This window comes from Apodemus sylvaticus, chromosome 20, assembly GCF_947179515.1.
Source record: "Apodemus sylvaticus chromosome 20, mApoSyl1.1, whole genome shotgun sequence".
In the NCBI taxonomy this organism is placed as follows: Eukaryota; Metazoa; Chordata; class Mammalia; order Rodentia; family Muridae; genus Apodemus; species Apodemus sylvaticus.
This window is the reverse complement of record NC_067491.1, coordinates 4,829,614-4,843,170: the sequence shown is the minus strand read 5'-3', so window position 1 is coordinate 4,843,170 and position 13,557 is coordinate 4,829,614. Positions and strand designations below refer to the sequence as shown.

Here is a 13,557-nt window from a genome sequence, read left to right as displayed (position 1 = left end):
TCCACACCTAGAAATGAAGACTCTGGAGTCCCAGAATGAATGGATCCAGGGTGAACATAATTGTTTTTCCCCTGGACGGTGTTCGGTCTTTGCTGTAGTCGCCTAACATCCTAAATACATAAATATCGACTGTAAATCTCAGTTTATCTTAGGACCTTAAGGTATGGTCAGCCTGTTATCCTAACAGCCAAGCAGCTGAGAACTACAGTTCCCAACCAACCTGCGACGGGGAGTTGAATTCAAGGCATCCTGGGCTACATAGCAAAATACTGCTTCACTCATGATAGTACCAGCGATGTGCTGGGAATTCAGAGGGAAACTGCTCTATTCACAGCCCGAGAGCTAGTAATATTAAACTTAGCACACACCCCATCCTTAGAGAACAAATTCGAGAACTCTCCAAGAATCTGACTGAAGAGATAACACCAAAAATGATTTTTCTCAATACATACCTAATAACAATTTATTATTTTGGCACAAGAAGGAAGTAACAACTAGGTTTTTAAAAAAAGAAAGAAAAAGACCTGTCAGAGTGGTGCTGCAGTGCTTCCTGGGAAATGTAGTTTTCTGTGCCGTGAAATCTTTGTGCATTGAAACCTAGGTTTCTCTCCCACTGCTACTTGCATCTGCTTGCCAGTCCTAGCCCACCTGGACCAATGCAGTATTCCCCATGCACTACTTGACCTCGGTCCTCACGGTAGGCTAGGCTACCTTTGTTCTTTGGTCACGTGAACGATTCGCCACGCAAGTCTGGGTCCTCAAGCCTTCCAAGGGGTCCTCGCTGCCTCGGAGGCGCTCCTAAAGCTGCCTGCTCGCGCGAGAGTTTGGAGGGGCGGGCTTAGGGTCAGTTTCGTGGGGGCTCGCAAGGGACCCTCAGGTCCCCGCTTAGATGCCTAGTTAAGTGCAGGGATCTGGGCCTGGCGCTCACTGGCCACCCTGAACCTGGCGAGCGCCGGAGCGCTCTGGAGAAGCCGGGACAGCCCTGTTCTTCCCAGCCAGCTGCTAGGGTTGGGAGCCACAGAAAACAAAGTGAGAGTCCGGCTGCTTTCCTGTGCCTGGGCCACGGCGGCGGCCGTGGGAACAGAGGTGGGACAGATGCGAGCGTCAGAGGCCGTGGGCGCACTGAGGTTGGGAATGGACCCGAGCGAAGCAATGGCGGAGTCCTTTCCAAAGGGGCTAGTCTGCACGGGAACTACTTCCCTTCTGGAGATGGGGATTCTGGAAACCTTGGTGCTAGGTCCACATAGGCCCAGGTTATGGAGTGTACTCGCTGGCTTCGTGGCCTGACTGATTGGTTCCTGTGCTGGCAGCCCCTTTCTGCCCGTCTTCCTCGCGTAATCGATAACCTCCATCTCAAAGCTACTGCATAGCTCTGTGAGCCCTCGGTGTCCAGTGCCGAAGTATCAATATCCAGGCCCTCACCTGTGGAGGACATAGTTTCTGGAGCTGAGTCCCGGTCCTGAGCTCTCACTTCCTGTTCCCCCCATCCCGGTTCCTCGGGTGTTTGTAATGCGGTCTTTTCCTGGATAATAGAATCAGAATCACACAGATGGCCTTGGAAGTGGCGGTCACGGGGGGTGGGGGGGAAAATGGATCGCTCTCCTCACACCTGTGCTTTATTTTCATACAAATCCAGGTGGAGCGATCCTGTTACGCTAAAGATGAAAGGCTGGGGTTGGCTGGCCCTGCTTTTGGGGGTCCTACTGGGAACTGCCTGGGCTCGAAGGAGCCAGGATCTACACTGTGGAGGTAAAAGCACAAAGACCAGTGGAGAAGTGGGAGGAAACTGGCCTTTGGGAGTCATAAGAGCCAAAGCTTGGAACAAGGATGGATAGAAACCCTTGGGTTGACCCAGTCCCCTCACCATCTCTACCCCCTGTTCTCTGACGCCAGCTTGCAGGGCTCTGGTGGATGAATTAGAGTGGGAAATTGCCCGCGTGGACCCCAAGAAAACCATTCAGATGGGATCCTTCCGAATCAATCCAGATGGCAGCCAGTCAGTTGTGGAGGTAACTTACTATCCCTCAAATAAAGTAGCTCGCCCAGGTTTAGAGCATGTGAACTTGGTCGGAAGAGAGTCGTCCGACCTGTAACGATGATAATCTTCAACCCTCAGAGGCTGAACCAGAAGGATCTTCCTGAGTTCTGATTCTGGCCTAGACCATAGAATTAGGTACTGTCTTCCAAAAAAAAAAAGAAAAAAAGAAAAGAAAAGAAAAGAAACAGCTTGGTGTGGTGGTGCATACCATTCATCCCAGCAGAGGCAGGCTGATTTTGAGTTTTAGGCCAGCCTGGTTTACAAAGAGAATTCCAGGACAGCCAGGGCTGTTACAAAGAGAAATCCTATCTCAACCCAGCCGACCAAACAAACAAATAAACAAAAACCAACCAAGGAGCCAGAATGTTGTGTATCTGATTGTGTATCTGAAGGATTGGGCTCTAAGCCAGTTATGGTATTTGCATGCCTGTAATCCTAGTACTGGGAGATACAAACAGGGTTAGTCTTTAGTTCAAGACCAGCCTGGACTACTTGAGACCCTGCCTCAGAAACAAACAACAGAGCAGTTGGGCTCTGCCTGTCTGGAAGAGCCTGGAAAGTTATAACCACATATTTCTTGGCCCCAAACTGCAATTAATTGTTTCTGCTGTAGAAGTTAGGCCTTGATTAGTTTGTTTCCCCACATCCCCAGTTCACTATAGCAGTATGGCATATATACATTCATTTAAAAAAAGAATAAGAGGGGCTGGAGAGATGGCTCAGCAGTCAAGAGCACTGACTGCTCTTCCGAAGGTCCTGAGTTCAAAGCCCAGCAACCACATGGTGGCTCACAAGCATCTGTAAGGAGATCTGATGCCCTCTTCTGGTGTATCTGAAGACAGCTACAGTGTACTTACATATAATAATAAATAAATCTTTAAAAAAAAAAAAAAGAATAAGAGGTCTTGTCCCGCTGGGAATGTATCAGTTGATATGCATGCACAGAACCCTGGGTTTGGTCCTTAGCATCCCATAAACCCAGCATACGGGTACACACACCTGTAATCCCTGCACTCAGAGTCTTCCTTGAGCTAGAGAGATGGTTCAGTGGTTAGGAGCACACACTGCTGTTACAGTGGACGTGGTCCAGGTTCTAGCACCCATGTGCCTTCTAACTCATTCTGGGGAATCTGATGTTCCCTTTTGGTGTCTGTGGTCACCAGGCATGTGTACAGGCAAGCAGACACTCATGCATAAAATAAAAATAAATCCTTTAAAAAAAGTCTTTGTATTCAAGAAATTTATATTAGCTAGGAACCTAAGTTAAAGCTATACCTAGTAAGTAATATATAAGGACATTTATTTTAATGAATTTTTTTTTTAAACTTTGTGTGGGTTGGTATTTTGCCCGAATCCATGTCTGCGTTAGGGTGGAGTCAAAAACAATTGTGAGCCTCCGTGTGTAAACCCAGTCCCCTGGAAAAGCAGCCGGTGATCCTAAACACTGAGCCATCTCTCCGGCCCTTCAAGGGGACGCTCCTATGAACCCTGTTGGTGTGCTCTCATGGAAACCTGTACCACCTCTTTACATACTTGTGTGTTTGTTTGTTTTCAAGACTGGCTCTCATTCTGAAGTCTTGTCCTGGATCTCACTATGTAGACCAGGCTGGCCTTGAACTTACAGAGATCTGCCTGCTTCTGCCTTGTGGGTACTGGAATTAAAGGTGTGCCACTACATCTGGCTTTTTATGTTATTTTAATAAATAATAAATACCTATGTCCACAAGAACAAAGAAAGTTCACAGGAAAGAAAAAACAGAGTTGACTGTAGTTAATCAAAGTGGTTTCTGCCTGTGTTTTGGAGCTAATGGTAACCGTGCATGTTTTTGTTTTTTGGGGCTTTATAATCAGGCAAAATAAGATTGTACATTTGCCCAGAGTGGAGGTTGTGAGTTATGGCTGTGGAATTTTGCTGGTTCTTGGAAGTTAATAGGGATTTTTGGGCACAGATTGGGAGTTGGAGGTGGATTTCCGTGAGTTCAAGGCCAGCCTGGTCTACATAGTTGCAGGCTAGTCAAGGCTACAAGGTGAGACCCTGTTCCAAATGATGGACAAACAAATGTGTACATTTGGAAGTAACTAGAGAAGAAGAAAGGATGGACAGACATAGCACAGAATATTATTAGGGAAGTTTTGTTTTGTTTTTTTAAGAATGAGTTGTTTGAGCTAGATTCAAAAGGAAAAGTAAGAGTTGAGATGAGTAATATCTGAGGTAGGGGAGTGACCAAAGGCTGAGTGCATTTCTAGGTACCTTATGCCCGCTCAGAGGCCCACCTCACAGAGTTGCTTGAGGAGGTGTGTGACCGAATGAAGGAGTACGGGGAACAGATCGACCCATCTACCCACCGCAAGAACTATGTACGAGTTGTGGGCCGGAACGGAGAATCCGGTGAACTAGACCTCCAGGGCATCCGAATCGATTCAGATATCAGCGGCACCCTCAAGTTTGCGGTGAGTTACGGCTGTAGCTGGTTCTGGGGAGTTCGTAGGGATTGCCAGGCACAGGTTGGGAGTTGGAGGTGGATATGGTGTTGCCTGCTTGTAACCCCAGCACACAAGGAGCAGTGGTTGGAGGATCGGCACAAGTTTGAGGCTGGCCTAGTTCCTAGTGCGTTCTCTCTAGGCCAGCTGGGGTGATATAGTAAGATAAAATCCTCTATAAAATCCCCAGCTCCCACCCCAAAACCAGGTAGCGAGCTGAGTCAGTGTATTTGCCTGGCTTGAGACCCTGAGTCAGTTCTCTGTCTTCTTGGTCGGTAGTGTGAGAGCATTGTGGAGGAATACGAGGATGAGCTTATTGAATTCTTCTCCAGAGAGGCTGACAACGTTAAAGACAAACTTTGCAGTAAGCGGACAGGTAAACACCCCCCACCTTATGTCCCATGCTCACAGCCTTGTGGCCCTGACCCTTACCACACAGAGTGTGTGGCCACACACTCAGACCTCTGATAGGTGTCCGACACAGTGGGCTTCCATTTCCCTTGGCTTAGGGTTTGGAGTGATTTCTCTCTAGTCTCCACCTAATAGTTTCCAGAATGTGTCTCTGTTACCCTAGATTTGGGAGAGGGAGTGGTGGGAGTGGTTTGCCACTTGTAAGTGTGCTCCTTGAAGAATGATGGTTGTCGGTCAGTTTGGGGTGTTTTCTGGTAGGGGTGTGTGGGTGTGGGGGGTGTGTGTGTGTGCACGCGCGCCCTTGGAAGTGGCTGTTTCCTTCACCTTATTACACATACTATTTGCAGATCTATGTGACCATACCCTGCACAGATCTCATGACGAACTATGAATCACTGGAGTAAGCAGCCTACGCCAACGTGATGGAACACCCCCAGGAGGGGACAGTGGTGGCTGGCGTTGCCTTTTATATTATGTTTTTATGGAAATGAACTGAAAAAACTCTTGAAACCAAAAGTATAAACCGTGTTGTCTTTTATGCCCAAATGTAGCCTTTGTATCAGGCCTGAAGGGGAGGGGGGTGCCACAGACAGGAAGAAAATGGGTGGGGGGTGGTTTGGGGATTGTCGTACCGTAATATCGTGCATTTAAGAGGGCCCTGGCCCATTAATTCTCTGTCATGTGGGATCCTGTTCACTTACAAACTGTAGATGAGTATTTACTCAGTGTGTACTTAATGGCGTGTTGGCAATTGTGGTACTGTGGAGAAAGAACCTAAGTTCTACAGGCTCTAGGAGGTCCCTGTACTCCTGCTCGGAAAAACATTGAAGGTGGGAACTGGTCTGGATGGAAGGAATCAAGCCGGATCTTCCTTCCTTCCTTCCTTCCTTCCTTCCTTCCTTCCTTCCTTCCTTCCTTCCTTCCTTCCTTCCTTCCCTTCTTCTTCTTTCTTTCCTCTTTCTTTCTTTCTTTCAAGATTTTTTTTAAAAGATTTATTTATTTATTATATCTAAGTATACTGTAGCTGTCTTCAGACACCAGAAGAGGGCATCGGATCTCCTTATGGATGGTTGTGAGCCACCATGTGGGTGCTGGATTTGAACTCAGGACCTTCAGGAGAACAGTTGGTGCTCTTACCTGCTGAGCCATCTCTCCAGCCCCAAGATTTATTAATGTATATGAGTACATGGTTGCTGTCTTCAGACACTCCAGAAGAGGGCATCTGATACCATTACAAATGGTTGTGAGCCACCATGTGGTTGCTGGGAATTGAACTCATGACCTTTGGAAGAGCAGTCGGTGCTCTTACCAACTGAGCCATCTCTCCAGCCCCAACAGTGGCTTTCAATATAAGAATGATAAATGTTGGAGGCTGGAGAGATGGCTCAGTTAAGTAAAGGCACTTGCTGCCAACCCTGACCTGAGTCTGATCCCCAAATTCTACTTGGGAAGAGGGAACTGACTCCCACAAGTTGTTCTCTGACCTCCATTTTGTACACAGTGACAAAAGTACTAAAAATTACAGCGTTTCAGATGGGCAATGGTGACACACACCTTTAATCTCAGGAAGCAGAGGCAGGTGGATCTCTGAATTTGAAGCCAGCCTAGTCTACCGAGAAAGTTCCAGGATGGTCAGAACTATGTAGAGAAACCCTGTCTCAACAATGACAAAACCCCCAGCATTTCAGAATCATTTTAGAAAGATATCCTGGCCCAGGCACCGTAGTATATTGCTAACAGCTGGAGGAGTATTGCAGCTTTGAAGCCAGCCTGGACTAGTTGGTGAGGCCCTGTCTCAAAAGCAAAAGAAATTGAAATTAATGTGGTTTACCTTTGCCCACTTTACAGGTGAAGAAAATCAGGACTAGAGAAACCACAAATTCTAAAGTCTGAATATAGTAGTAAAACTGGATCTATAATTTTCCTGTCAATATGATCTAAGGTGGTTACAAAGTAGCTTTTGTTTGTTTGTTTTTTGTTTTTCGAGACAGGCTTTCTCTGTGTAGTCCTGGCTGTCCTGGAACTCACTCTGTAGACCAGGCTGGCCTCGAACTCAGAAATCTGCCTGCCTCTGCCTCCCAGAGTGCTGGGATTACAGGTGTGTGCCACCACCACCCGGCCTAAAGTAGCTTTTTATTTTATGAAGTTGTTGTTTTGAGACAGGATTTTTCTGTGTAGCCCTGGCTGTCCTGGAACTCACTCTGTAGACCAGGCTAGCCTCGAACTCAGAAATCTGCCTGCCTCTGCCTCCTGGAGTGTTGGGATTTAAGGCATGTGCCACCACTGCCTAGCTGTTGTTTTTTTTTGAGACTGGGTCTTACCAGGTAGCCTTGGGTGGCCTAGAATTCAGTTCACTATAGACTATGGTACCCTCTAATCCAAAAAGATATGCCTGCTTCTGACTCCAGTACTGGGATTTAAAGCACATGCTACAGGTTTGGTCAGAACATTTTAACCCCCAGACTTATATGGAGGTTTGTTTACATATATATTTGTGTACCATGTGGCTACCTGGTACCTATGGAAGCCAAAAAGAGGGTGTTGCATCTCCTGGAACTGTGAGCCACCATGTGGGTGCTGCAAATTGAACCTAAGACCTCTGGAAGAGTAGCCAGTGCTCTTGATTGCTGAGCCACCTCCAGCCCCTGCAGCATATTTTAAAGAAAAAAGAGGATTATTTGTATATGCATACATGGGCACATATAGAAGTCAGAGGACAACTTTACGAAGCCTACTCCTTCCACCTTGACATTGTTGGGGTCCAGGAGTCACCCCACAAACCATATGAGCACTGATTTCAGTCAGACAGGGATAGTTTACCAAGCATTTGCCCCAGGACTGATTGGTCAGGGCCACATACCTGACTCGGGAGCTCACTGTGACCCTGAGCTCCTATAGAGCTTTTAAGTCTGAAATCCACAAACATCTGTGCCAAGTTATTATTCCAATCAGGATCTAGGGATGGGAGACTTCTTTAGGAACATGTCTTTGTTGTACATTTATCCTGTATCCATTGGTTGGGGCATTCAGCTGTGGTAGAAAACTTGCCTTGTCTAATATTCATGTTTTAACCTGCCAACCAGGATGTCAGTTACCCGTATACATGTCTCTTTCTGCCAAGCAGGATGTCACTTCCCAGGGAGGTCTTGGGAACTTCAATTTTACTTGACCCCTATTCAAAATAGAAGTTTTACTCCAAATGGCTTCTTACATTGGAACAGGTGTGTCTCTTACGGTGGGGTCCATCCCAGGGGCAGTTATAAAGGCAAGAAACCGTAAAAGCTCATAACTGTACAAAGCAGTTCTAACTGATCCCTATTGTGATTGTGCTAAGGCCTAGGTAACATGCTAATGGCTTATGAACTGTTACTTGTCTAGCCCGAAATTTTTCCATGAGCTTTTACTGGGAAAATTTCTCATACGCTGTACTGTTACTGCTTTAAAAGAATGTTCTCTGCTTTGGTATTCTTGGAAAGCAATCACAATAGAAGTCAGAACTGCTTTGTACAGTTAGCCAAGTAAGCATGGACCCGAACCAATTACCCCGCAGTACTTACCACACCTAGGTATGGGCTTGTCTCGTTTCCTGCCTTTATAAGCCGCCCCTGGGATGGACCCCAATGTGAAACTCACTCTGTAGACCAGGCTGGCCTCGAACTCAGAAACCTGCCTGCCTCTGCCTCCCAAGCGCTGGGATTACAGGCGTGCGCCACCATGCCCGGCTATATGAAGCTATTTTGAATAAGACTTCCGTTTTGAGTAGAGGTCAAGTAAAGTTGAAGTTCCCAGGACCTCCCTGAAAAGTGACGTCCTGCTTGGCCCAGAGAGACGTGTGTGGGCAACTGACATCCTGGTTGGCAAGTTAAGACACGAATGTTAGGCAGGGCAAGTCCTCCACCGCAGTTGAATACCCCAACCAATGGGAACAGGATACGCGTAAAACAAAGGCATGTTTCCAAGGAAATCCCCTACCCCTAAATCCTGTTTGGTGGGATAACTTGGCACAGATGTTTGTAGATTTTAGGCATAACATTGCTATAGGATCCTAACTTCACAATCAGCTCCTGAGTCTGGTCTCGGGGGTATGGCATTCAGTAAACTATCTCTGTTTGACTGAGATCTGTGCTTGGGGGATTTGAACAGCGATTCCCAGACTCCAACAATTGGTTTCCAAGAAACCAAAGTACAGAACATAACCAAATACACAATCAACTGAGGCATGAGAGAGTTTCCTAGTAACAGCACATGGAAAAGTTTCCTTGTAACATTAGTAACAGCACAAAATGGCAGGCTAGACAGGAAGCAGTCACCTAGGCCTCAACAAATATGACTATGGCTGGGCAGTGGTGGCGCACGCCTTTAGTCCCAGCATTTGGGAGGCAGAGGCAGTCGGATTTCGGAGTTCAAGGCCAGCCTGGTCTACAGAGTGAGTTCCAGGATAGCCAGGGCTACACAGAGAAAAACCCTGTCTCGAAAAAACCAAAATCCAAAAAAAATAAAAAATAAAAAATAAAAAAAACCCAAAAACCCCCAAAACCCAAAAACAAATAACAAATATGACCATGGGAACTGAGCTAAGTTTTTGTGTGTGTGTGTGTGTGTGTGTGTGTGTGTGTGTGTGTGTGTGTGTGTGATATGCATGTCCTTTTCTTTTTTACTGATTTTTTTTTAATTTCATTTGCATTGGTGTTTGGTCTTCATGTTGTCTGTGTGGGGGTGTTGAGTCCTGTGGAACTTGAGTCACAGACAGTTGTGAACTGCCATACGGGGCTGGGAATTGAACTCAGGACCCCTGGAAGAGCAGCTGGTGCTCTTAACTGCTGAGCGTCTCTCCAAACCCTCCTCTCCCCCGCCCCCCATGCTTTTTCCTCTTTTCCTTTTTTTGTTTTTGTTTTTAAAAATTTATTTAATGTATATGAGTACACTGTAGCTGTCTTCAGACACACCAGAAGAGGGCTGTGAGCCACCATGTAGTTGCTGGAAATTGAACTCAGGACCTCTGGAAGAGCAGTCAGTGCTCTTAACAACTGAGCCATCTCTCTAGCCCTCCTCCTCCTCCTCCTCCTCCTCCTTCCTCTTCTTCTAATTTATTTATTTATTACATGTAAGTACATTGTAGCTGTATTTGAACACTTCACAAAAGGGAGTCAGATCTCATTATAGATGGTTGTGAGCCACCATGTGGGTGCTAGGAATTGAACTCAGGACCTTTGGAAGAGCAGTCAGTGCTCTTAACTGCTGAGCCATCTCTCCAGCCCCTCTTTTTCTTTTTCTTTAAGACTAGTTTTCTGTTTGTTCCGGAACTCACTCTATAAACTAGGCTAATTTCAAACTCAGAGATTTGCCTGCTTCTGCCTCCCATGTGCTGGAACTAAAGGCATGCACCACCTTGACTGGCTGAACCTATATTCCTAACCTTGCAAATCAAGTTCTATTTTAAGCATCTATTTTAAAGATGCCTTTTAATTTATTTATCAGTCACATTGAAAAGTTTCAACAAACATTTCCAGAACAGTCTGGATGCAACCAGGAAAAGTGGTCCTGGCAGGAGTGATGGACCAGTAGTTTAGAACACTTTAGAGGAGGCTGGAGAGATGGCTCAGCAGTTAAGAGCACTGACCGCTTTTCTGAAGGTCCTGAGTTCAAATCCCAGCCACTACACGGTGGCTCATAACCATCCATAACAAGATCTAACCCCCTCTTCTGGGGTGTCTGAAGACAGCTATGGTGCACTTACATATAGTAAATAAATAAATCTTAAGAGAGAGAGAGAGAGAGAGAGAGAGAGAGAGAAGGAGACTTTAGAACACTTACTCTTACAGAGGTCCTGGTTGGGGTTGGTCCCCAGCACCCGCATGGTGGCTACAGGTCTCTATGACTCCAGAGGATCAGACACCTTCTTCTGACTTGCGTGGGCGCTGGACACTCACATGGCTCACAAAGTCTTTTAGAAAGAAAATGCAAGCTGGGCGGTGGTGGCGCACACCTGTAATCCCAGCACTTGGGAGGCAAAGGCAGGCGGATTTCTGAGTTTGAGGCCAGCCTGATCTACAGAGTGAGTTCCAGGACAGCCAGGGCTACACAAAGAAACCCTGTCTCGGAAAAACAAAACAAACAAACAAAAATAATAATAATAAAAATAAAAAAAGAAAAAGGAAAGAACGCAGACCAGCAGTATCACCCAGTGCCACATGCACACTTCTAGTTAATCTGCAGGCTGAGGTAGGAGGATACTTGAAATTATGGCTTAGAAACCAACCTATGCAATGAAACAAAACCCTAATAGATTTAGTAATTCAATCACGTGGGGAGGCAGAGACAGGAAGGTCTCGAGTTCAAGATCAACCTGTGAGTAAGCTCTTACCTTAAAAAACAAAACATGCTGGGCGGTGGTGGTGCATGCCTGTGATACCAGCACTCTGGGAGGCAGAGGCAGGTGGATTTCTGAGTTCGAGGCCAGCCTGGTCGATAGAGTGAGTTCTAGGACATCCAGGGCTATACAGAGAAACCCTGTCTCGAAAAAGCCAAAAAAAACCAAAACAAAACAAAAAACCCAAAAACCATTTATTTGTTTGTTTAGTATTTTTGGTTTCTTGAGACAGGGTTTCTCTGTGTAGCCCTGGCTGTCCTGGAATTCTCTCTGTAGACCAGGCTGGCCTCAAACTCGAAGGTCCACCAGCTTCTGCCCCCCAAGTCCTGGGATCAAAGGCATGAGCCACCATGCCCAGCTGACAGTATTTTTTTTTTTTTTTTTTTTTTTGGTTTCTTTCGAGACCTGTCCTGGAACTCACTCTGTAGATCAGGCTGGCCTCAAACTCAGAAATCCGCCTGCCTCTGCCTCCCAGAGTGCTGGGATTACAGGTGTGGGCCACCATGCCCGGCTCCAGCTGACAGTATTTTAAAGGAGACCAAGCTGGGCAGCCAGGGCTACACAGAGAATCTCTGTCAGGAGTGGGAGGGTGGGGGAGGGAGATCAAACCCAGGGCTTTGCCCATGCTAAGCAAGTGTACTTCCAGCTTAGAACTCTCTGCTGTTGAGAAGGAGCAGAGACAAAGTTCTTCCCTATCATTCTTGTTGTTTGAGGCAAGTTCTTGCAATAAGCTAAAGCTAACATAGTGTGTCTATATAGTGTTCTGGATTCTTTGTATCCCAGACTGATGTTTAACTCGAGGACTTAAGCTTCCTGAATGATGAAATTACAGATATATACCACCCCGAGCAGCATGATTTCATTTGATCTTTGCGACTCTGATTTTATATAAAAAATGATAATGTTTTTAATTTATGTGTTTCTGTTTTTGTGCACATGAGTACGGATGTCCATAGAAGCAGCATATCCCCCTGGAGTTGGGGTTACAGGTGGTTGTGAACTTCCTGGTGTACTGCTAGGAATGGAACTTGGGTCCTCTGAAAGAGCAGTATGTAGTCATATATATATATATATATATATATATATATATATATATATATATATATATATATATGTATATATGTACTCTGTAGCTGTCTTCAGACACACCAGAACAGGGCATCAAACCTCATTAGAGATGGTTGTGAGCTGCCATGTGGTTGCTGATATTTGAACTCAGGACTTCTGGAAAAGTAGTCAGTGCTCTTAACCACTGAGCCATCTCTCCGGCCTGCAGTATGCAGTCTTAACTGCTGTGCCATCTCTCTGGCCTGCAGTATGCAGTCTTAACCGCTGAGTCATCTCTTCAGCCCCTCGTTTATTTTTATGTTGTTTGTTTGTGATTTTTTTTTTTTTTCCTGAAGCAGGGTTTCTTTGAATAGTCCTGACAGTCCTGGTCTCTGTGGCTTTGAATTTACCAAGATCCCCCTGCCTCTGTCTTCTTGGTTCTGAGATTGTTTGTGCTACATTTCTTTAAAATTGTATACATATATGTGAGTGTTTTTACATGAATGTACATATGCCGGTGTGAGGTACACAGGGGCTAGAAGAGGGCATCAGATCTCCTAGCTGGAGTTACAAGGGGTTGGGAGACATTAGATGTTCCTGCTGGAAATGCCAGGTTCTCTGTAAGAACTGCAAGAGGTCTTAACTGCTGAGTCATTCCTTCAGCTCTTTGTAACTTTTTTTAAAAGGTTTATTTATTTTATGTATGAGTACATTGTTGCTATCTTCAGACACACCAGAAGAGGTCATCAGATCTCATCACAGATTGTGATGCCACAAGTTGGGAGCCACCATGTGGTTGCTGGGAATTGAACTCTGGACCTCTGGAAGAGCAGTCAATGCTCTATCTTTCTAGCCCTCTTTTGTAATTCTTAAAGAGATGCTATTCCTATTTTACAGTGTCTCAGTGCTAAAGAACTTACCCAGCATATGCAAGGATCTGAATTTCATTCTCAATAATGGAAAGAAGAGGGCTGGAGAGATGGCTCAGCGGTTAAGAGCACTGACTGCTCTTCCCAAGGTCCTGAGTTCAAATCCCAACAACCATATGGGTGGTTCACAACCATCCGTAATGAGATCTGATGCCCTTTTCTGGTGTGTCTGAGGACAGCTACAGTATACTTACATATAGCAATAAATAAATAAAATCTTAAAAAAAATAATGGAAAGAAGATGTTATTCCTTTGCTGGATTTTTTTCTTTCTTTTTCTTA

The 13,557-nt window shown here is 45.6% G+C and overlaps 1 protein-coding gene and 1 long non-coding RNA gene across 4 annotated transcripts in view; one reads left to right on the top strand and one right to left on the bottom strand.

Annotated features, from left to right (window-relative positions):
* Nucleotides 1–13,557, bottom strand: part of LOC127670470 (uncharacterized) — a 215,795-nt gene that overhangs the window by 190,957 nt on the left and 11,281 nt on the right. The gene's annotated exons all lie outside the window — the stretch shown is intronic.
* Cnpy2 (canopy FGF signaling regulator 2) lies at nucleotides 625–5,468 on the top strand. 3 transcript variants are annotated; one of them, XM_052164950.1, is made up of 6 exons: nucleotides 625–697; nucleotides 1,637–1,749; nucleotides 1,894–2,009; nucleotides 4,286–4,489; nucleotides 4,799–4,895; nucleotides 5,278–5,468. In XM_052164950.1, exons 2-6 carry the CDS (start codon nucleotides 1,662–1,664, stop codon nucleotides 5,319–5,321), a joined length of 549 nt encoding a protein of 182 aa, XP_052020910.1. In that variant the 5' UTR covers nucleotides 625–697; nucleotides 1,637–1,661; the 3' UTR covers nucleotides 5,322–5,468. The 3 variants fall into 3 exon arrangements, with proteins under 3 accessions (XP_052020910.1, XP_052020909.1, XP_052020908.1); XM_052164949.1 differs by lacking the exon at nucleotides 625–697 and adding an exon at nucleotides 850–1,029; XM_052164948.1 differs by lacking the exon at nucleotides 625–697 and adding an exon at nucleotides 850–1,086.